At 35.6% G+C, this 26,044-nt stretch overlaps 2 protein-coding genes across 3 annotated transcripts; both read left to right on the forward strand.

The window, feature by feature from the left end:
* LOC137044932 (uncharacterized) lies at positions 1-25,294 on the forward strand. 2 transcript variants are annotated; one of them, XM_067421339.1, is made up of 3 exons: positions 1-347; positions 23,765-23,873; positions 24,267-25,294. In XM_067421339.1, coding segments are annotated over exons 1-3 (1,017 nt in total). In that variant the 5' UTR covers positions 1-345; the 3' UTR covers positions 25,173-25,294. The 2 variants fall into 2 exon arrangements, with proteins under 2 accessions (XP_067277440.1, XP_067277431.1); XM_067421330.1 differs by lacking the exon at positions 1-347 and having other exon boundaries at positions 22,775-23,873.
* Positions 5,530-10,779, forward strand: LOC137089534 (uncharacterized). The gene is made up of 10 exons (XM_067453136.1): positions 5,530-5,807; positions 6,702-6,926; positions 7,215-7,368; positions 7,784-7,856; positions 8,049-8,430; positions 8,697-8,792; positions 9,589-9,902; positions 10,147-10,328; positions 10,462-10,631; positions 10,773-10,779. Exons 1-10 carry the CDS (start codon positions 5,722-5,724, stop codon positions 10,777-10,779), a joined length of 1,689 nt encoding a protein of 562 aa, XP_067309237.1. The 5' UTR covers positions 5,530-5,721.
* Positions 25,295-26,044: the final 750 nt, after the last annotated feature.

The raw sequence follows: 26,044 nt of genomic DNA on the forward strand, positions 1-26,044 counted from the left end.
ACAACTGCATTAAATAAATGTTTTGAAATTGTTTTAAATATTTTTTATACAAATAAGAATTTTGGAAAGAATGTTTAAACATGAAACTTAACCGCCAGTAGGTGGCGGTAGGTGACCGTCCTAGTAAACGAGTCATTGAGTCGATTCGTTGAAACGGCTGATTCACTCAAGAATGAGGCAGTCGTTTACGAACAGGTCACTGAATCTTTGATTCAACCGATTCATTCAAAAAGCTGACTCATTCATTAGCACGCTGTTGCTGCGAGATGCGTTTTAGTTCTGCTGTGATCTTTGGAACTTTTTCACTGCTGAAATGGAGCAAAAACAGTCTATATTGCATCTAAAATGTAAGTGACTAATGTTAATTCATTGTGTATAGATCTGTCATGTGAAATCAGTGTCATTTTCAGTCATGATGTTATTCAGGAAAACGGCACTCTTGGTGGTGTGACGTTGGGACTGTATCATGCTATAAATATAAAAAAAATATAAAAACTCCACATTTCAAAATTGTCACCGCAGTATGTTAATAACGGAGTTTCTCTGCAAGCACACACACAGAGAGAGAGAGAGAGAGAGAGAGAGAGAGAGAGAGAGAGAGAGAGAGAGAGAGAGAGAGAGAGAGAGAGAGAGAGAGAGAGAGAGTAAACGTCGGTGGCATCGTGTGTTTATTGACAACAGAACAGCGTGTAGTGAGAACGTGGGTACAAAGTAATAGTGAACGGTGTAGATTATTATTGTGTCACCCTGCGTCTGCCTCGTTCGCAGCGATAGTGAGGGCGGGGGACGGATTGGGTCACTATAAATCTGGGGGGGACATGTCCTCCCCGTCCCCAGTGTCATCTGCGCGCCTGGGCAGATGTAGTCCGTTGTCCGGAATGGCTTCACTCAGCCAGGTTTCAGTGAAGCACAGTGCAGCAGAGTTATTAAAGTCCCTGTTAATGCGGGAGAGGAGAAGAAGTTCGTCCGTTTTGTTAGGAAGGGATCGGAGATTCGCAAGATGAATACTGGGGAGTGCAGTGCGGAGGCCGCGCGAGCGGAGTTTAACCAGCGCGCCGGCTCGCTTCCCTCGTTTGCGTGCGGCCGCGCGTTTTAAAAACACAGCTGCCCCTCCAACGAGAATGTCCCGCAAAACGTCCGAATATTCAAAAAATGTAGATATGTTGTCTGGTGTGCGTGTCCTAATGTCCAGTAGTTCGTCTTTGGTAAAACGGATCGGAAAAGAATGACTAATTGCAGAACAAACAAAGAAAAACAACACAATAACAGAGGAGCTCCACACCGAGGCGGCCATCCGCGGCGCCATCATGATATATATATATATATATATATATATATATATATATATATATATTATGGCATGCCGTTCAGGAAATTGTAGTATTTATAATATGATTGGTTGTATATATTGAATGAAAGTCTGAATATATGGAATGAATGTCCGAATATATGGAATGAAAGTCCGAATATATGGAATGAAACTTGAATATATTGAATGAAACTTGAATATATGGAATGAAAGTCTGAATATATGGAATGAAACTTGAATATATGGAATGAAAGTCCGAATATATGGAATGAAACTTGAATATATGGAATGAAAGTCTGAATATATGGAATGAAACTTGAATATATGGAATGAAAGTCTGAATATATGGAATGAAAGTCTGAATATATGGAATGAAACTTGAATATATGGAATGAAAGTCTGAATATATGGAATGAAAGTCTGAATATATGGAATGAAAGTCTGAATATATTGAATGAAAGTCTGAATATATGGAATGAAAGTCTGAATATATTGAATGAAAGTCTGAATATATGGAATGAAAGTCTGAATATATGGAATGAAACTTGAATATATGGAATGAAAGTGTGGGCTGGCATGAAACACCCCTTTCCTCTGATTGGTCAACCAAAGATCAGCCCATGCGTATAAATAGTACGAGTGTGCAATGTCGTGGAATGTATAAGCCAAAACTCATTTTGGCGTGTCTATGGCACGCTGTTTTTCGCGTGCATATGATATGCATTTTATGGCATATTATACATACGAACCAACCACCCCCCCACCCCAAACCTACCAAGCGCGTGTCATATATACGCCATAAAGTGCGTATCATATGCACGCGAAAAACAGCGTATCATATGCACGCCAAAATGAGTTGGCGTATACATTATACATTCCACGACATTGCACACTCGTACTATTTATACGCATTTATGTGTGATCGGTCATCATAAATGCTTTTTCACACCGCAAGCGTGAGCGGCGCGTGGGCAGCTCGTATTTTTTCCAGCGCCAATGTTAATCAATGAGTGCATTCACACCGGGAGCAGGAGCAGCGCGTGAGCAGCAGTGAAGGGGGTTTCGGCGGCGAGCCTATTTTTGTTGCGCTGCTGACGCTCAATTAAAGTGAAAGCACACTTTTACTGGACAAAATAAATATGATTTCACGCAAAAAGTGCTTAAAATGCACACAAGAAACACGTGTACACTGTCAGAAAAAAAGGTACATTTCTATCACTGGGGCGGTACCCTAAGGTACAAAACCAAAAAGGTACTAATATGTACCTTTAAGGTTCTACTATGTACCTTTAAGGTACTAATTTGCACTCTTAAAGTACTGATATGTACCTTTTAAGGTACTAATATGAACCATTTAGGGGTGAGTAAGGTACAAAGATGTACCTTTTCACTTTTGTACCTTAGGGTACCGCCCCAGTGACAGAACTGTACCTTTTTTTCTGAGAGTGTAGTGTATTTTAACAATAACTGGAGTGTGTCAAAAAAGAAAACGAAGAATAAAAATATCTGTAGAAGATTTACACATTTAAACTTGTTTTATTTATTACGTTTGGGTGAAAGTATGGTTATGATTATAAAAATAAAGCAAAAGAGCCAGAAAATATGATAAACTTTATTTTAGTTTAGTATGTAACAAGAATATATATATATGTATGTATAGCCTATCTGCAGCTGCAGTCGGTGTAAAGTGAAAGCACACTTTTGATGGACAAATAAACAGAATATCACACAAAAAGCGCTCAGAATGCACAAAAGAAGCAAGTGTGGTGTGTTTTAACAATAACTGGAGTATGTCATTAAAGAAAACTCTACATTATGGGGGCAATTATATTATTATATTATAAATATATATATATATATATATATTTTTTTTTTGAAATTGTAAAAATGCTGAAAGTTTTGTGTGATGGGTAGGCCTAGATAGTGTAAGGGGAGAGAATATACAGTTTGTACAGATCAATACGCCTATGTAGGCTATACCCAGGCAGATAATGAACCAGACGTGTGTATGAGTCTGTGTGTGTGAGGGAACAGAGGAGAATAGAGTTTAAGGGATTGATAAGACGGATGGAGTTAAATACACCATTGTACATTACAGTATGTATGCCATGTGATACTGCAAACAGATTACTATGGTAGAGGCTGCCACATTACTGTAACTCACCCTTATAAAGCTCAGCTACAGTAGATTCAGTCATATGGCACAAGTGAGAACATTTACTCTATTGGCACCAAACTCTGTTCGATACCCCAGAACCTCAGGGCTGGGTCATAACTTTATCACACCTTTTGATAACACACTGAATAGATACTATTAAATACATTATGGATTAATTTACATAATGCATAGCATATTTTCTTATGTGGCATCTGTAGCCTGCGTTACTGTAATTAATTCGGCAACGAGGGAGATTTGAAACATGTATCTTGCATTGTTTGCTGTTGGATGTACTAAATTGAAAGAGTAGCATACAGTGGTGTTTCAGTAATTAATCCAAATGTTCTCATGACATATTACAGTAATCTTGTGTTTGAAACAATGATGGACTGAAAATATGTACGTGCAACTTGAATGAAAGCATGAGCTCAGGTTTTGACAAAATGACTAGCTGTGTTACAAGTGTGATTTGGATTTTTGTATGAGTTTTGAAAATGTACACCTTGTGAAAATAGTACCAAGCGAATAAAAAAAAAAAACCCGTAATTAATGCTAGGCTATTGCAAAATAAAGCCACACAACTGTTGCGGCTGACTCACTGAACAGCGCTGTTCATGAATGAATCAGATTTTTTAAACTAATTGATTGAATGAATTATTCAATGTCCCATTGATATACACTTGCTTCATTCCTGATTCAGCGTTTTGAACGAATTGGTTGTTTCATTAAAAAAAAAAAAAAAAAAAAAAAAAACGTATTTCAAAAGGCTAGGCATATTCAAAATATTATATTTAAATCTTTAATCTCATAACATTATATGTCATTGTAATTATGTGTTAATCTTCCGAGCAGCATTAAAACAGTTTGGTCTAAATGCCACTTCAGAATTCATAAAAAGAGGACAAATACATTTTTAAAAAGATTAGAATTCTTGCCTTTATTTATAACTAATTGCCCTAAAATAATTGTAAAGCTATATTATCTAAAAACAAACAACAACAAAAAACTAAAAACGAATAGAATAACGACCAAAACAGCAGATGCGCTGTGATAAACTGACATTATACGAAAACGTCATATATAGCGTACATATTTTTATATCTTTCATATCATATTTAAGCTTCACTCAGTGTGGTGTCTAAAATAATAGATATGACTGCAATGCAGCATATTTAGCCTACACTTTAATTGATACTGGTCGTCGCTTCGCTAGAATGTATCTTTCGCTGTCCAGTGGGTCACGCAGCAGATGCAATGCAGCCTACATTAATATTTCTGAAATAATAAAACAGCTAATATTTCTCTTGCGCGTTGGTTGTCGAATCCATGCTTATAGACAAGAGAACCCTTCCTAGTCCCTGTCCAGCGCGATCTGTGTCAAAAAATTAGTCCGGTTGTTTGAGGAGAGAGTTTATTAAACAGTTTAAGAATCGGTCCAGCAGCACGAAAATGCGTATAAATACAGCAATGTTGGGGAAAATATACGCCAAAACTAATTTTGGCGTGCATACGGTGTTTTTCGCGTGCATATGATAAGCACTTTTTGGCGTACAAGGACGAACTTATTTACGAATTAATTACTGAATTCAGACGAAAGTCTGAATATATTGAATGAAACTTGAATATATGGAATGAAAGTCTGAATATATGGAATGAAAGTCTGAATATATGGAATGAAACATGAATATATGGAATGAAACTTGAATATATGGAATGAAAGTCTGAATATATGGAATGAAAGTCTGAATATATGGAATGAAACATGAATATATGGAATGAAACTTGAATATATGGAATGAAAGTCTGAATATATTGAATGAAACTTGAATATATGGAATGAAAGTCTGAATATATGGAATGAAACTTGAATATTTGGAATGACAGTCTGAATATTTGGAATGACAGTCTGAATATATGGAATGAAAGTCTGAATATATGGAATGAAACTTGAATATTTGGAATGAAATTTGAAAACTGACGTCATCAAAGCGCCATCTTGTGTTCTTCATTAGTGATTGCTCTAATCTGACGTTTAAATATGAGTGAGTCTGCACGAAATCTAGTAGCAGCCATTTTAAATAATGACGATTTAATTAACACCTTGGCGAATGCATGCACGGGCCAAAGTACCGGAAACCGGACTCAACACGGTTCTACCGATGAAGAAATCCGTTCGCTATTTAATCGCGGAAGACTTAACGCGGTCAACATCATAGGCCAGCAAGTTCCTGCTTGTCCGGCAACAGAAAGACACATGCCTTCCACCTCACAGGGACCATCCACAGCATCTCCTATCTACAATCTTCGCCCGTTCACCCGAAAGGGTCCTAGACAGAGGAGGTAAGAATATGCATTTTAATTGCGGGTATATAGGCCTTAAGAGTTTATGTCAATCACAATCTCATAGTAAAACTCATAAATGTCTCAGTTACGTGTTAGGTATAATTTCAGACGTAGCCAATATATATTTAAATTTAAGGTAGGCCTAAATATTTATGGATTATTAGGTTTTATTTGTTTAAATTAATACTTTGGATTAGCGCACGCACTGCTGTATAATGACATATGGATTGCGTATTAAAAATAAGTAAAATTAAATATATAATTACAATTTAACAGTGCAGTATGGTTAATTAGGCTACATGTTTGACTTTGAATGGCGAACCACAAAAATAACTACAGTTTACAATAGCTGTTACAGTGTTTTGTTTTTTTGCTTTAGTAGGCCTACTACTTTCACAAGAAAGGTGTACATTTTCAAAACTCATACTCCTACTAATTTCGCAACAGATAATCAAAAGTTCACTTTTTTCAAACATTTCAGCACATTTTCAATTGTGTTAGTACAATACACAAAACCATTTAGTTGTGATTAAACCAAATGTTCTCATTACTACAGTAATCTTGTTTGAAACAATGATAATGTGGACTGATGTAGGTGCAACTGAATGAAAGCATGAGCTCAGGTTTTGACAAAATGACTAGCTGTGTTCCAAGTGTGATTAGTTTGGATTTTTGTATGAGTTTTGAAAATGTGCACCTTAGTGAGTGAGTGAGCTTGTGTGTGTGTGAGTGAGTGAGTGAGTGAGTGACCTACTTGTGAAAATAGTACTATGCGAATAAAAAAAAAAAAACTAACACAGTTCCCAATTTGTAAACACAAAAGACAAATTAATATTAAAGTACATGCTTAATATAATACAATATATGTTGATTTTATTTAATGTTTTTAAGGTTTCAGGCACTAAGCAGTTCATGTTCTGTGGCCCAAACTTTCACCAAAGAGGTCATTCTTCTACCAGACCATACATCTACACATGTGCCAAGGCGTGCCAAGAAAGCATGGCTTTTTGAAAATGGTCATATAAAATCTGCCCTGGAATTTGGGTGTGACTGGGACGCCGACAAAGTTATGCAGACAATAACAACTGCCTTCCAGCCTAATGTGGAGGTATGCAGGTACACATTTGCTGTGTTTAGTCACATTTCTTATGTATGAAAGGTTAATTTGCACTGGATGTGATATATAACAAAATACGTCATAACATTATGATTGTAAATATTTAATTCCTTTGAAATTATATTTGTCTAACTGATGCTATTTGAACTGACCAATTGTAGGCTACTGATAGAATCTAAATTTGCACTTTTAGACGAGCAGTGTATTGAAACAAAAAAAATTATATGTACAGTTATTTAGTATTTTAGCTTTATAAGAAGTTTTATACAGTGCTTTTATATCTTCAGGTTACAAATCTTGATGCCATGCCACAACAAATTAGTGGAACCATCCCTGACTTCCAAACAGACTTTAGGTGGAGACCTTGTGAAAAAACTGTTTCATCAGAAGTCCATTTATGTCAGGCCTGACAAGGTTATTTTATGTGAGGAAAATGAATCTGTAAGTAGATTTCAAGAAATGTATACAGTGACAATGGCAGTACTGTATTTTACAGTGATTCTTCACTGTAAAAAAATGTCTCCAATTGAAACTTTTCTAGTGACTGATAACATCTAAATGTTTCATTTGGCCAAATTGAATTTCTGTGATTTGATGCAATTTAATTCACAGAAATTCAATTTGGCCAAATTAAAAATTTAGATGTTATCAGTCACTAGAAAAGTTTCAATTGGAGACATACGTTTTTTAGTAAGCTTACATGTTTTGTACATTGTTTTTATTTTTACGATTTTTTTTCTTTTCTTTTTTCTAAATTATTGTTCTATTGTTACATTGTTTTTTTGTTGGTGTAGTGAATTGTCGGCATAAAGTCATTATCATTACCATAAAGGTATTTGTTTGCTTCACTCGACAGTCATGTTCTGATGAAAACAGCAGCCATACAAACAGCAGTGATTTCATAGAAACGTCTGACCCTGACAAATGTGGTAAATACTTTATTTACATCCATCAACAAATAAACTTAATTAAAATAAAATGATTGATTTACAACAAATGATATGTTTAGTTTTTTTAGTCTACCACCTTAAATCTATTTTTTTCTAAATGTGCTTTTTGCATATAAGTGGAATCTTAATCAAAAGCTAAATGTTAACCAATTACATTTCCTTGTCTTGTAGTCATTGGTAGTGTACCTGACATTTCCAAAGAAGTTGTTTCAGCCATCTCCACTGTTGGGGTCCAGTCTCTCTCCAGTAATACATCATCTATCTCTGGTGGAGATGCAGTTATTTGGTGTATTGACACCGAAGATATTTGCACCAATGCACCGTCTATCTCAGCTGACAACCTCACCATGTCTACTAGTGCTGCTGTTATTAATATTGACGAGACTGTTACCCTGTCCAGTGGAACTTCAGCTATCTCCAGTGGCAACACCCATGGCTTGTCGATTGGTCCCACTCTCAGCGCTAGTGAACACATGCATTGCTTCTCTCCAAATAACACCTCTGGGATGTCCCATAGTCCAACCCAAACCAATGCATACAGCACATCATACAGGTTCATGTTATGGACATTTTTGTCTCTTTTCATACAGTATTTTTATGGTCTGGGTTTAATATAAATGGGTCTTATTTACTGTACAATTTTGTATAAGAGTAGAGTTACTTGACAGTAGATTATTGTGTCCCTATACATACACTTAATAATCCACTGTCCATTTGAAGTTATTATTGCATTATGGAAGTTCTTTGTCCTGTGATAATGCAGCTGTCTGTGTAACATCATATATTCATACTTCAATAATATTATGTACTCCGTTTTAGCACATACCTTGGCCTGTTTGAGGAAGAATACCTCTCTGATGACGCTGATCTCCAGGAAGCCATTTCAAGGTCCTTAGAGCCTAGCACAAGTGACAGGTCAGTAGAGATATTTTATAAAAATGGAATTATTTTAATTATAATACAGGATCAATACATCAGCAGTCTGCCACCTAAATGGTTAAGAAATATATATATTTATTTATGCACAATATTATTTTATTTTTTTGTTCTGATAGCCAGTCATTTCGTCAACAATATTTTAAAAGGGGTCATTAATTGAGAAATCAGCTTTTCATTCAGCCTTTGTTATATAAAAGTTTATGGTGATGACCTTTTAAGTATCAGAGCTGAAAACTTCCCTGTCAGTCAAAGATGCACGGATTACAGATATATCCACTGATTGGGTGGCCCAAGTAATAAAAAACTATCATTCATATTAATTGTGGGTGGTTGAGAGATAAATTGTGTTTGTTTGATGAAGACATCTTGCGAGTCCTGTCGGCGGATTCCAGTTGCCATTTCTCCACATTGGAAGTTTTCAAAACAATTCCCCAGATGGGGAGGATGAAACTCATTATGCAAAACTATGTTATAAGGATCTTATCCAATCATAACTGTGGGCGTTTACTTTCAAGTCTCCAGTGTGGCATGCCCATAAAAACGAGTATTCCATAAGAGGCTTCAAACCTGGGCAGAAAATAGCCTATTACTTATTAATTATGATGTTTTTGAATGTAAAATCCACGTGAACGTAAAAGTTGACCTCAGACAACAGTATTAAAAAATAAAAGAACCAGTTCATGACACCTTTATTATTGTTGTAATTTAATTTCCATTATCAATGAGTTAGTTACATTGATACTAACTATGTTGTATTGTTTTATTGTTTCAGTGATTTAAATATGACTTTGGAGAGAATAATAGAGAGGATTGCTTCTAGAGTAAATAACGACAGTATTGTACGCTTCAATATCATAAGAAGAAATGTGTGGGATGGAACCACCAGAGCAATGGGCAGATCCAATTTTTCACCTGAGAAGAAGGTGGATGTTAAGTTTACTGATGATTATGGAATATCTGAGGGTGCTGTGGACAATGGAGGACCTACTCGAGAGTTTTTCAGACTCTGTCTACATGAAATCAAGGACAAAATTGGCATCTTTGAGGGCCCATCTAATGCTAAAATCCTCACATGCAACTCCAAAGGTATTTATTAATTCATATTAATGTAAGAGTTGACTTACAAATGACTTTTGGATCAGTACATATGTTGTATCTGAAATGATTTAAGAGGAAATGTAAGAATTTTCAAATTTTGTATGACCTATGAAATGTCCTTTCGCAAAAATGATTAAAAATAGAATAACCTCACACAGATAGGTGCCATTGTGCCATGAACATTTGATTTATCCCATTTGACATGTGATGTTTTAATTTAATTTGATTACAGCAATGAAAGACAATGCATACTTTTATGCTGGACAGATCATGGCAATGTCAATTGCCCATGGGGGACAGAGTCCATGTTTCCTGTCTGAACTCCTATATGAGTGTCTTCAAAAGGGCCCAGACAATGTAAAGGTCAAAACGGAATATATTACCGATGAAGAAACCAGGTCACAGGTGCAGTCGGTAGGCATAATTTTCATTAATTGTGTTGTATTTAGATACAAATTATTAATTTTGTTTGCATTAATTAACATTCAAATTAAAAAGTAAAACTAACAGTTGTATATCTTTCTTTCTGTTATTTTATTAATTTTAGATCTCACAGGCTGAGACTGAATCACAGCTTCAAGATGCAGTTGCACGGGCAGCCAGCTTGATCAGTCTTGCTGGTCACAATGTTTGCATAACACTGGGAAACAAACAAGAGACTGCTTTAGACCTGGCTCACTGGTATGTCCTCCAGCGGACCCGTGCACCTTTTGAAAGGTATGTGTGTGTATACAGTTGTACTTTGGCAGAAAAATGTAAAATAATTTTGTGGTGGTAAAATGATAGGAAATACAGGGGTTCAAGAAGAAAGCATAAAAAAAGTTTACCGTTGAGTTGCTAACAAACTTGTTACTACAGTATATGAAAATTTTAATGATGGACATCCACCACGTTATAGGGTACCAGTACAAGTTCAATGTATTTAATCTAGAATTCATTGTGGGGACTAAACATTAAAACACTCAAGTTTATACCACATCATTTAAATCACATGCATGAATTACACTTGTTTCCTTTTTATTAGGTTCAGAGATGGCTTAAAGTCTCTGGGTGTCCTAGATGCTGTCCAAAGATACAATCTTCAGTTGAAGAGCATTTTTGTAAAGGCCGAAAAACCCTTGACAGCAAATGATTTGGAGAATCTCTTCCAGATCATTCATTCCGAAAGGGGGAGTAATGCGTTTCAGCACGAGTGCCGGACCCTGGCTTTCTGGCAAGACTATCTTCAGGATGCTGAATGTAAGTTTGACATATCACACAGTATTTATATAAATCCTCAGATCCAGTCCTGGAGGGCCAGTGTCCTGTAGAACTTAGTTCCAAACCTAGTCAAACACACATGAACAAGGTCTTCAGAGTTACTATGCAGGTAGGTGAGTTTAGCAGGGTTTGAACTAAACTCTGCAGGAGATTGGTCCTCCAGGACTGAATTTGAGGAGCCCTGATTTAAAGCAAATGCACATCCAACACCACATGTTGTTGTTGTTGTTGTTATGTCGACTGTGCTAAAATTATAGCTGTATATGCTTATAGCAAACTTGGAGAAAGATTAGGCTTTTCACTTCTAAATGGTTCACTACTCACCAGACTGTGCTTAGCTTTGTCTGTAACATTATGAGCCACCCTTTTAAATTGAACTACCCAGCAAACATTTGGGCGTTGAAAATATGTCCCTCTGACATGTCCTGTCATAGTTGAAAAATTGTTCCAAAATAAAAGTTTAATGGAAATGTACAAATGTATACATGTTTAGGAAAAGTTCTATTACATATTTTTACCGTTTTATGCTGTCCTTTCCGAGTCTACTTTTGTCAGGGACACGACATTGATGTCAGACCAATATTTGCTGGGTACTAATTTGACTTGCATCTCTTTTGCATCAATCCAGTGGTATGATACGGAATTACTCTATCAAGATACTCAAAATACCATCACCATTTAACATAGTTATAATTTTATTGTGTTACTCTCTTTATATGTTTTTTAGTTGAAAAAAATGTCTCTCTGGAGGATATTCTTGTTTTCTTCACTGGATGTGACAGCATTCCAGCACTGGGTTTCTCTCCAAAACCAAAGCTTGAGTTCATCACCCATTCCCGGTTTCCAGTGGCCAATACTTGCGAAAATATTCTTCGCATACCAATTCATGCTGTATACACTGCTTTCAAAGCTGACATGGATTTTGCCATACGCAATTCGCCAGGATTTGGAAGAGCATGAGTGGTAATATATTTGAGGGGTTGTAGGACTTTGGTTGAAATTTTTTTTTATTTAATTTTTTTTGCTGTTGTTTAATTTTGTCACTCTCTGATACCAAAATTCAGTATTTACCATAACAAACACATGACAAAATATACAGAAAAAAAAACCCTAGGTTATTTGTTACATTTAAAGATATATTTCAACCCATGGTGTTATTCCAATCCTCCAACTTAAACAACTATGTTGCTGTATTCCATTGCTATGGCAGATTAGACCTAGAGTTATGTAGATTTTTTTTTTTTTTTCAGGGTGTTGCTGTTATTTCATTTTGCTATTCCTTATACCAAAATGTAGTATTTACTCTAACAAACACATAAAGAAATGAAGTACTGTGCAAAAAGTCTTAGGCACGTTAGTATTTTCACCCCAAGAAATATTTTTAAGCCAGTTATTTATATATTTTGCAATAGTGTGGCAGTAGGTAATATCAGTTCACATTTTCAAACATTTATTTTGCCATTAGTTGTAATAACTCATTCTAGCGAGTTTTGTGTATGCAGAAGGAGTCTGACAACAGCTGATCCACACAGAGATCTAATCTCCTCATCATCGAGACCGTCTGTGATTACATGAAGAAACTAAAAAAATTTGACAAAATCCACAAGAACTGCGACAAGATCTCCGAGATGCTTGAAGAAACCCTCCTGCAAAGCTCCCTGAAGAACTGAGCAAGTGATTTGATTTAGTTATTATGTGTTCTAAAACTGTTGACAGTACTGTAGCATTACAGGAGGGTTTCTTCAAGCATCTCGGAGATCTTGTCGCAGTTCTTGTGGATTTTGTCTAATTTTTTTAGTTTCTTCATGTAATCACAGACGGTCTCGATGATGAGGAGATTAGATCTCTGTGTGGATCAGCTGTTGTCAGACTCCTTCTGCATACACAAAACTCGCTAGAATGAAATTTTACAACTAATGGCAAAATAAATGTTGGAAAATGTGAACTGATATTACCTACTGCCACACTATTGCAAAATATATAAATAACTGAATGATAAACATTTTGGGGGGTAAAAATGAACGTGCCTATGACTTTTGCACAGTACTCTATACAGTAAGAAACATGTAAGTTCTTTGTAACATTAAAAGATATATTTCAAGCCATGGTTTTGTGTTCTAGTCGTTCAATCTGAACAACCATGTTGCTATGGCAGATTGTTCCTTCTCTATAGGCTGTGGTATGGCCTTCTAACAAATAAATTGTTCTATGTTCTTACTTTGTATTTGCTGGGTTATTGCATTTTTGTCTACAGTGGCAGGATATGTGCATCCCAGACTTGAAATGTCATTTTTATTTTCACTCTGTAGGCAAAACAAACAAACAAAATAAACAAAATTTTATTTAATAACGTAAAAAATGCAAGTTTCATCAAAAGGGTTAAAATAATACAAAATTTAAAATGATGCATAATATAATAATGCCCTATTTATATGGTGATATATATAATTAGCATTTATACATGTGACCTAGGGACTCCTTGTTGTACTTCAAAATGAAAGATTTTTTTTTTTTTTCAAATGGAATCTTTTACAAAGTAAAAGCATGGTTTTTTTTGTGTGTTGTTTTTTATAAAATACGTTTCATATTTATAGTTTGTGCACTACATGGCAATAACTTAAAAACATGAACATCATGTTGAACATAATGAACATCATCAAAATTACTTAGTAGATTAAGTATTGTTTTGAAGCAGGTTACATGCAGTGAAAAAAAGTTCTATTCCATGATTTCCATCATCAATCAAGGGATTAACAGCCCTTAACTCAGGAGGACACTGGTAGTGATCGTGAGGCCTTTGCCCATGCACATGATTGTGTGGTCTTTGACGTTCAGGACGTTGGAGCATTCCAACAGTCCATAGTTGCAATGGGGAGTTACTTCCCATTGTCCTTAAACTATGGTGGTTCCACTGGCTTACAAACTCATCCACAGATCTGTTTATTCTTGGAAGGTAAATATGGTGAAGAGCACTAATGTGAAGTGGGTGGTTGCTATCTAACATTCCACCATTTTCCATGAAAAGGAAAAGGTCTTTAAAGTAAGCTGACACCACCCTGTTTAATTCTGCCCACAATCTCTCAATTCTTTGATTATGAACACTAGGTCCAACCATAAAGCTTCCTCTGTTTGCTCCTCGATTTTCAATCATAAATCTTGCAATATCAATATTCTCACTACCAGCATCACCCCTGACATGATGTGGTAGTCCAAAGAGATCAACAGCACCCTGGAAAAGCTGCAAGGCAGTTGTCGCTGTGTTGTCTGTGCAACATCTCAGGTAGGTGATACAGCGACTATAGCCATCAACTCCTCCGTGAAACACAAATCCCCATGGGTTTAACTTGTGGTTTGTGTCAACATGCCTGAAATAAGAAAAAAATATTATAATTATTGTTATTGTTATTATTATCATTGTAAAGCACATTAGATGTACATTAAAAAGTTTAACTTCTTTGCCTTAGTGTCTTACTTGTTTTACTTACAAATTTTACTTAGTGATAAAAGTTACAACCCGAAATTGTTGATAGAAGTGGCCAAAATCAAGCCAAAGATTATAAAACAATGCAAATATGAAATAGACCAAAAATGTTTCAAATGCATATATAATATGGTATTTCATCCGGTTTGTAATATTTTATATTATCTCTAAATATTTTGCATTATCTAACACTTTCATGTTTTTACAAATGTTATTTATTTATTTTAATATAATAGTATTATTTATTTAGCATAGTTTTTGTCCTCCTATATCCTTATATCAATATTGCGTCATTGACCAGCTAGGGAGTAAACATTTTCTTTCCAACTCTACAAAACACATACCACAGTTGATTTGGGATAGAGACATTGTAGACTCTCCTTTGAATAGCCCTTCGTCCTCTTAAGGCTCTTCCCACTGGGTCTACTAGTCTTAAACGTTCTCGTACTCGCCATCGCTGAACTCTGATCCCTCTTCCTCTCAAACTACCAGTGATGTAGGTCTCTCCTGAGCCAGGGGTTTGTTGAAGAACCTCAGTAATAAGACGATCAAGATCATCATTTGAAATGTTGGTAAAACTCCCATAGTCTACTAAACCAAGTTGTCTCCTGTGGTTGTACAGTGTCCGAATGTTTACGGACAACATTCGCGATATGGCCATCCAGCTAAATCCTAAATCCCGCATTTGAATCAACTGAGCAGCTGGTATATTGTACCTTAAAGGGGGGAAAAAGTTAATTCACATAATTTAAATAATTTTAATTATTTAATTTTAGTATTAATTATTTTGTTTACAACTTGTAAAGAGATTAGGTAACGTGTTCTTGCATCATCCTCCATCTACAGTTCCAATATTATCACTTACCTCAGTCTTCCTCTCTCTAAAGCAGAATGTGCACCTATACCATGCACTGGCATATCATCTTCTAGCTGGAGTGCTATTTCAGCCAGCATCTCCCTAAGAGATTCGTAAATTCCTTCCAAAATGTTGCACAATATTCTTTCAGCCACATTATGATGAGCATGATTATTCATAAGAACTAAGAATGTTGAAATAATGGAAACATGATCCTCAAGATGACGAGATGTAGACTCCAAACTGTTTGTGTCGTTTGAAATATGACCAGCTGTTGCTAAAAAGTTTTGTAGTTCAACAAAGTATTGGAAAATTTCAGGCAATGCCATTTTAGTCATCAATGGCTGTTGTTCTGATAACAAGGATATAAATGCTCTTTATTAAGTATTATCATATTTGCACTTTCATTCCATTTATTCAGACTTTCATTCCATATATTCAGACTTTCATTCCATATATTCAGACTTTCATTCCATATATTCAGACTTTCATTCCATATATTCAGACTTTCATTCCATATATTCAGACTTTCATTCCAAATATTCAAGTTTCATTCCATATATTCAAGTTTCATTCCATATATTCAAGTTTCATTCCATATATTCAGACTTTCATTCCAAATATTCAAGTTTCATTCCATATATTCAGACTTTCATTCCATATATTCAAGTTTCATTCCATATATTCAAGTTTCATTCCATATATTCAAGTTTCATTCCATATATTCAAGTTTCATTCCAAATATTCAAGTTTCATTCCATATATTCAAGTTTCATTCCAAATATTGAAGTTTCATTCCAAATATTCAAGTTTCATTCCATATATTCAGACTTTCATTCCATATATTCACGTTTCATTCCATATATTCAGACTTTCAGAGATGTAATATGAGAAAATGACTCAAATTTAATCATTTTTCGTTTAAAAAACAAAACAAAACGAGAATTCGGTTTGATTTGATATTTTTATAGGATCAGGGATAAAAAATGGATAAAAAGTCTTGAATATTTGATTCCCACGTGTGGGCTTGCATTAAACGCCACTTTCCGCTGATTGGTCAACCAAAGATCAACCCGTGCTGCTCTCGGTGTTTCCAAAGTTCCATGCAGAATAGCCAACCCGATCACATGTAAATGTGTATAGTACAATGTCATGGAATGTATAGCCTACGCCAAAACTCATTTTGGCGTGCATATGCTACGCTGTTTTTCGTGTGCATATGATACTTTATGGTGTGCATGACACGCTCTTGGGTAGGATGGGGGTGTTGGGGGAACCCGGGTTCGTCCTTATAATACGGCATAAAGTGCTTATCATATGCACGCGAAAAACACCGTATGCACGCCAAAATTAGTTTTGGCGTATATTTTCCCCAACATTGCTGTATTTATACGCATTTTCGTGCTGCTGGACCGATTCTTAAACTGTTTAATAAACTCTCTCCTCAAACAACCGGACTAATTTTTTGACACAGATCGCGCTGGACAGGGACTAGGAAGGGTTCTCTTGTCTATAAGCATGGATTCGACAACCAACGCGCAAGAGAAATATTAGCTGTTTTATTATTTCAGAAATATTAATGTAGGCTGCATTGCATCTGCTGCGTGACCCACTGGACAGCGAAAGATACATTCTAGCGAAGCGACGACCAGTATCAATTAAAGTGTAGGCTAAATATGCTGCATTGCAGTCATATCTATTATTTTAGACACCACACTGAGTGAAGCTTAAATATGATATGAAAGATATAAAAATATGTACGCTATATATGACGTTTTCGTATAATGTCAGTTTATCACAGCGCATCTGCTGTTTTGGTCGTTATTCTATTCTAGTTATTCTATCTAGTTTTTTGTTGTTGTTTGTTTTTAGATAATATAGCTTTACAATTATTTTAGGGCAATTAGTTATAAATAAAGGCAAGAATTCTAATCTTTTTAAAAATGTATTTGTCCTCTTTTTATGAATTCTGAAGTGGCATTTAGACCAAACTGTTTTAATGCTGCTCGAAAGATTAACACATAATTACAATGACATATAATGTTATGAGATTAAAGATTTAAATATAATATTTTGAATATGCCTAGCCTTTTGAAATACGTTTTTTTTTTTTTTTTTTTTTTTTTAATGAAACAACCAATTCGTTCAAAACGCTGAATCAGGAATGAAGCAAGTGTATATCAATGGGACATTGAATAATTCATTCAATCAATTAGTTTAAAAAATCTGATTCATTCATGAACAGCGCTGTTCAGTGAGTCAGCCGCAACAGTTGTGTGGCTTTATTTTGCAATAGCCTAGCATTAATTACGGGTTTTTTTTTTTATTCGCTTGGTACTATTTTCACAAGGTGTACATTTTCAAAACTCATACAAAAATCCAAATCACACTTGTAACACAGCTAGTCATTTTGTCAAAACCTGAGCTCATGCTTTCATTCAAGTTGCACGTACATATTTTCAGTCCATCATTGTTTCAAACACAAGATTACTGTAATATGTCATGAGCAGTGTTGCCACAGTTACTTTGAAAAAGTAATCTGATTACTGATTACTGATTACTCCTTTAAAAAGTAACTTAGTTACTTTACAGATTACTTGATTTTAAAAGTAACTAAGTTAGATTACAAGTTACTTTATTAGTTACATTCAGCAGTTGCCGACAACACCGCTGCCGCCTCAAAATAGAAATGACAACCGTTTTTGGCAACACACTTTATTGTATTTATGCCCGAGACTGACGGTCCCGACTTTTTTACGCCCCCTTTTTTAGGCTTCTCCTTCGTTTTATATTTATTTTAATAATTAAAATGAACAATGAGATGTGCTGGTGGAAACAACATGAGACCATGATAGCTTGCGCCACTGTCAAGATATGGCTCGCGCAGGGTTAAAGAGTCCGTATCTTCAGCACAGCTGCTAGAGTTATGGCCTTTTTACAACTGGTTCCTTCATTCGTTTTCTCTGACCAGGTATCTATCTGATTGCGAAATGACCAGGAGTGGGCCTAAATGCCTTCCGAGAGTCTTTCCAGACGTATTTAATTCCGATCACTCAAACAAACCAATTCAGAAGGTGCATGAAAGCATTTCAAACTAAACCGGACAAACGTAAATATATCTGGTTGTTTAAACCACATGTGTAAATTTTACTCCTGGCAAATAATTAAAAAATAAATGTGTGAGAGCGTGTTATGTTGTAGTCAGATAGATATGACGGTGCAACTGCAACACCGCTGCAGATGAGTAAAGCAAGCCAACGCATATGGCCGTAAATGAAACTTTAAAATAAGTCACACAAAACACAATCATCTTCAATATAAAATAATGAGACTAATGATCTTACCAGTGCTTAGGTCGCTCTCTCTCTCATATTGCGATCATTGAATTTAAAATGAGCTGCTGAATAAAATGCTGGAATCTTTTGCTTTGATGTGAACTCCGTTAAATGAGCATATACCGCGGGAATTGAAGATCGGATTTATATTAATTTTGCTGAAGTGTAAGATAGGCTATAAGACAACCTGCATGTACTTTTTTTTTTTTTTTTTTAGATTGTGTAGCCCGTTTCGGGTTTTTTGAGCACCGTTGCGAGCATGTTGTGAGCAGTAGGCTAATCTATCAGCTGCCTCAGCTCGTCAGAAATGCCTTTGTGGTGGTATAATAACTAGCCTACTTTGTTTTTAATGTCAAAGTAGTTATATTTCGTTTCGTTTATTTTTTAAGTTCATTTAGAAAAATGTTTGGAGCAATTTTTGTTTGTTAAATTAAAGTTTTAATTTTTTTATGTGACGACCCAGTGAGTTAACCGCATGTTTAATAGCCTAGTCTCTCAAACCAACTCTTGAATTGTCTTGCCTATATAAACTTTAATTTAACAAACAAAATTAGGATAATAAAAAACGAAACGAAAAATAACTACTTTGACATTAAAAACAAAACTGAACTATTTTAATGGCTGCAACAATGTAAAAAATAAAATAAATAAATAAAAAACACGGCTCCAGCCCTCGGGCTGAGAACTTTGATAAGGTTTTTACAAAGGAAAATGACTAAAATAGTAACTCACAGTGACTTGGATAAGTAACTTTAATCTGATTACTGGTTTGGAAATAGTAACGCGTTAGATTACTCGTTACTGGAAAAAAGTAGTCAGATTAGAGTAACGCGTTACTATGTAACGCGTTACTGGCATCACTGGTCATGAGAACATTTGGATTAATTACTGAAACACCACTGTATGCTACTCTTTCAATTTAGTACATCCAACAGCAAACAATGCAAGATACATGTTTCAAATCTCCCTCGTTGCCGAATTAATTACAGTAACGCAGGCTACAGATGCCACATAAGAAAATATGCTATGCATTATGTAAATTAATCCATAATGTATTTAATAGTATCTATTCAGTGTGTTATCAAAAGGTGTGATAAAGTTATGACCCAGCCCTGAGGTTCTGGGGTATCGAACAGAGTTTGGTGCCAATAGAGTAAATGTTCTCACTTGTGCCATATGACTGAATCTACTGTAGCTGAGCTTTATAAGGGTGAGTTACAGTAATGTGGCAGCCTCTACCATAGTAATCTGTTTGCAGTATCACATGGCATACATACTGTAATGTACAATGGTGTATTTAACTCCATCCGTCTTATCAATCCCTTAAACTCTATTCTCCTCTGTTCCCTCACACACACAGACTCATACACACGTCTGGTTCATTATCTGCCTGGGTATAGCCTACATAGGCGTATTGATCTGTACAAACTGTATATTCTCTCCCCTTACACTATCTAGGCCTACCCATCACACAAAACTTTCAGCATTTTTACAATTTCAAAAAAAAAAAAAAAATATATATATATATTTATAATATAATAATATAATTGCCCCCATAATGTAGAGTTTTCTTTAATGACATACTCCAGTTATTGTTAAAACACACCACACTTGCTTCTTTTGTGCATTCTGAGCGCTTTTTGTGTGATATTCTGTTTATTTGTCCATCAAAAGTGTGCTTTCACTTTACACCGACTGCAGCTGCAGATAGGCTATACATACATATATATATATTCTTGTTACATACTAAACTAAAATAAAGTTTATCATATTTTCTGGCTCTTTTGCTTTATTTTTATAATCATAACCATACTTTCACCCAAACGTAATAAATAAAACAAGTTTAAATGTGTAAATCTTCTACAGATATTTTTATTCTTCGTTTTCTTTTTTGACACACTCCAGTTATTGTTAAAATACACTACACGTGTTTCTTGTGTGCATTTTAAGCACTTTTTGCGTGAAATCATATTTATTTTGTCCAGTAAAAGTGTGCTTTCACTTTAATTGAGCGTCAGCAGCGCAACAAAAATAGGCTCGCCGCCGAAACCCCCTTCACTGCTGCTCACGCGCTGCTCCTGCTCCCGGTGTGAATGCACTCATTGATTAACATTGGCGCTGGAAAAAATACGAGCTGCCCACGCGCCGCTCACGCTTGCGGTGTGAAAAAGCATTTATGATGACCGATCACACATAAATGCGTATAAATAGTACGAGTGTGCAATGTCGTGGAATGTATAATGTATACGCCAACTCATTTTGGCGTGCATATGATACGCTGTTTTTCGCGTGCATATGATACGCACTTTATGGCGTATATATGACACGCGCTTGGTAGGTTTGGGGTGGGGGGGTGGTTGGTTCGTATGTATAATATGCCATAAAATGCATATCATATGCACGCGAAAAACAGCGTGCCATAGACACGCCAAAATGAGTTTTGGCTTATACATTCCACGACATTGCACACTCGTACTATTTATACGCATGGGCTGATCTTTGGTTGACCAATCAGAGGAAAGGGGTGTTTCATGCCAGCCCACACTTTCATTCCATATATTCAAGTTTCATTCCATATATTCAGACTTTCATTCCATATATTCAGACTTTCATTCAATATATTCAGACTTTCATTCCATATATTCAGACTTTCATTCAATATATTCAGACTTTCATTCCATATATTCAGACTTTCATTCCATATATTCAGACTTTCATTCCATATATTCAAGTTTCATTCCATATATTCAGACTTTCATTCCATATATTCAGACTTTCATTCCATATATTCAAGTTTCATTCCATATATTCAGACTTTCATTCAATATATTCAAGTTTCATTCCATATATTCAGACTTTCATTCCATATATTCAGACTTTCATTCCATATATTCAAGTTTCATTCCATATATTCGGACTTTCATTCCATATATTCAAGTTTCATTCCATATATTCAGACTTTCATTCCATATATTCAAGTTTCATTCAATATATTCAAGTTTCATTCCATATATTCGGACTTTCATTCCATATATTCGGACATTCATTCCATATATTCAGACTTTCATTCAATATATACAACCAATCATATTATAAATACTACAATTTCCTGAACGGCATGCCATAATATATATATATATATATATATATATATATATATATATATATATATATATATATATATATATTGCACATTACACTGTCATTACATGCTATATTATCTGGCCCCGTTTACACTGCATGGTTGTGACCAAATTCCGATTTTTTTTCCCTCTCATGTGGCACAGATTGTATATGACATGTGAACGTGTCAGCAGGAAGAAAGTGCATGGATTCCCATATTCTCAGATCGGTTTCAGGCCTCACTTACAGGGCCGCATCAAGACTATAAGGGGCCCCTGGGCTTTTACCTCTTGAGGGGCCCTTCATCCATTGGAACTGCATAATTAATCGTTAAAAGTTATGGTCCCACCCCTTTTACCCCACCAGGTGGCAACAAGACTGTTAAATATGCATTTGTCATTGAATCATTCTCAATTTTCAATCTTTTTAATCACAAAGCCTTTTATTTTACGGGAATAAATGGTATTTAAAAACATCTAAATCTATAGGTCTGTTATATAAAATACACAAATATAAGTGAAAAAAGTGCACTTCCAGGTACTTAAAGACACCATGAATAGGAACTAAAATGTGCTTTTAACATGTATGTATATATATATATATATATATATATATATATATATATATATATATATATATATATATATATATATATATATATATATATATATATATATATATATATATATATTTAAAATACAGAGATAGTATGTTAAAAACACATTTTAGTTCATATTCATGGCGTCTCAAAATGTTCTTAAGATTATCGTAGGAAACATGTATGATAAGGCCTATTTAATTACATGTAGCCTATGCAGAATTTTTTGTATCAACGTTGCCATACATAAAAATTGTTCACAGCTCTAGTGTGGTGGTGGCTAGCTAACTACTGGGAGCTTGTTGTTAAGTTTAAAAGGAGTTAATTATTTTGATAGACTATCATATCTATAGCTACTACTGCTAGCCTGCTGTATCACAACCTACCCATACATGGTGGTGATTCCTTTTCACCTTCACCGTCACTGTTCTGACGTTCTACTTTATCTTGCGATGTTTTTCTGTTTAACATTTACATTTATGCATTTAGCAGACGCTTTTTTCCAAAGCGACTTACAACTCAGGAGAACAGGAAGCGATCTGTCAAGAAGAGGCAAAGAAACACAAAAAGTGCCCCAAATACCGAGATTTTTTAACTGCGCAGAGTAGCAAAAAACAGAAAAGGGAAGAAGAAAAGAGAAATAGAGGAGGAAAGAGTTTTTTTTTTTTTTTTTTTGCGCACTACTTTTATATTAGGCAGGATTTTTTTTATAGGGGTGGCCGGGCAGGGGCCAGCAACCATTCTGCGGTGGCACAGAAATCTTTGTTATTTCAACATAAAAATTTGTTTGACTAGTGCCTACAACACACATAAATACAGTTAATTTGTACTTAATTGTAATTGAGATAGTATAGTGAATTCTAGTCCACAATCCATTGCACGTTGGACTAGAATTCGATTAGAACTACAAACATGGATAAAAAGTTTAAAAAAAAATACAAACATGGCGTATTTGCGAGTGTTTGAGCTCACTGTGACATCATAGTGGAGATTCCGTTCTGGCAGCTGTAAATTGCAGATCTGACTCTGGTTTGCAGTTAGTGCGTTTTGAATGAATAGAGCGAAAGACTTTCGAGACTTTGCAGATATTGACGACAAGTATCGAATTATCTCTCAGCATTCAGTGTCCATAATGGCGCAGGGTAGCAGTTTATTAAGACAACTGTTTGATTGTTTTGCTCACTTCTTGCGAAGAAGGGATGCACTACAGAAGTGTGTGGAGCAAGAATCAGCGGTGGTAGAGAAACTTCCAGAGGAGGATGAGGCCTTCGACAGCACTGCCAATGACAGGAAGAGACGCCGCAAGGTACCTACACTGTAAAAAAATTATTTAGAAAAAAAGTTACCTGTTTGCCTTAAAATTTTGAGTTCATTGGAATTAAAATTTTGAGTTAATACAATGAAATTTTTTTTTGAGCTTCGATTAAAATATTATTAAAAGATTTTGTAAGCATATTGGGTAATTGTGTTTGTTTTATTTCTAACGATGCAGTGAAACATGCCAAATAGTGCTATTTTCATGATTTATCAAATTTTGTATGTGGTTCAGATACAATAATATTTTGAGTTTCTATTTATTAAACAAATTTCCTTCATTGTATCAACTCAAATTTTTAATTTCGATAAACTAAAATTTTTAAGGCAACCAGGTTACTTACTTTTTTAAGTTAAACCAACAAAAAACAACTTTTTTTTACAGTGTAAGAATTGCCCGCTTGGAGAGAGAGAGGAGGAAAGAGAGGTGAAGATCAGTAAGGGAGGCAGTCACAAAGATGAGGCTGAAATAACACAGAGAGGATGTGTACATCAGAAAAAAAGAGGGGTGCAGAGTCTGGAAAAGTTGATGGAGGGAGGAAGTGAGCTTCAAGTGGATCCCCCCAAACTGTTGGCGGTTCCTTCATGTTCCGATGAAGTTGTTTCCCTCCAACGCTCTTCATCCCAGATGCTTCCTGTGGTGGTTCCTCCACGCCCCACTCCAGCACCTGATGAAATGTTTTCCATCCGCCGCTCTTCATCGCAAGTGTGTCATCCCAAATGGCTTCCTCCGAGCCCCACTCCTGCACATGATGAAGTGGTTGCTCTTCAGCGTCCTCCAAGCCGGAAGCCTCTGTCGTTCGCTTGTTCCCCGTTTGAGCCAGCTCCAGAACTAATGCTGGTGGACATAGAGGATGACGAGAGCGAGTATGTGGCGTTCACAGGGAACACCTTCTGGGCCAGTGACTTAGTCAAGTCTGAGCGCTCTCAAATACCGGAGCTTGAAAAGAAACCGAGACTAATGGTTGCTTGGATGGAGAAGGACTGCGAGGTGCAGGAGGAAGTGTGGGCAGACGAAGTGGTGGAGGTCCAGGAATTTGTGGAAGAGGAAGGTGACCCCAGTGAAATGGGAGATGCTCACGCCATACAAGGCCATTTGGATGATGCTTTTCAGTTCGATGAACGTGTAGACTCTCCTGAGGGTCCCCAGAATGAGACCCAGGACAATGCGACCGTCCAGAAAACGTGCAAAAGAAAAGGGCCACTTGTTCTGTTCACCTGGGCAGTGAAGAAGGCCAAGAAAATACAGGAGAAGAAATTACTCAAGGAGAAGGAGCGACAAGAAAAATAGTTGCTGTTTGAACGCTACATAAACTAACTGAAACTGAAACACTTGTGGATAAATAAGCATAACCGCAACTACTGCTCCTCCTAGTGCAGCTCATCCCTCTTCACCTTTACCCTCTGTAAATAAAAAAGAGTGCATACTAAAAGTTGAAAGATCCATGACTCTTCCTGACTTTTAAATAAATAAATAAAAATCACTTTATTTTAACGATAATGATGTATATTAAAATATAGTTATTTTTGCTTAAAATAAGTTATCAACATTTTTGATACGACTAAAATTTCATAATTCATATCACCATTTTCAATATCATTTAAAAATCTAATATAGCCTAAAATAAACTCTCAAGCTTACTGAAGATAAGCACACACAATAGAACAAAAATACTAATAAAACAGACCTTTCATATTTAATTGTAATATTGTATATATATTGTCTAAAGAAAGTAGAAAATACAGATGTTTTCTTTCTTTGGTTTTCAGGTTTTTCCAGTTATGATACGACTTGAATAGTAATGACTATTATAACTTCATGTAGGCTATGTACATAATGTTAATATTATGTATTTCAAAGCTACACTGTGTAACTTTTTTAGTTTATTCTTAGCTAAAAACACTTAGTTCTTTCAAAAATATGTGTGCTCATTAATGTATATTTACTTCTTTCAAGTAATAAAGTATTCTCGTAAGTTTATAATATGCCATTGAAAATACATACGGGTGAGGGGTTCGAATGCCGGTCGCCATGTTGCTCCTCCATCTTGAAAGTACATTAGCCAAAGAGGGACATACCATTAATTCAAGCTTCGCCTTTCGCGTTTTAACACTCGGTGGCACTCATGGATGAGGTCGAACTGGAAGCCATGTTAATCTTGG

This window comes from Pseudorasbora parva, chromosome 2, assembly GCF_024679245.1.
Source record: "Pseudorasbora parva isolate DD20220531a chromosome 2, ASM2467924v1, whole genome shotgun sequence".
Lineage (NCBI taxonomy): Eukaryota > Metazoa > Chordata > Actinopteri > Cypriniformes > Gobionidae > Pseudorasbora > Pseudorasbora parva.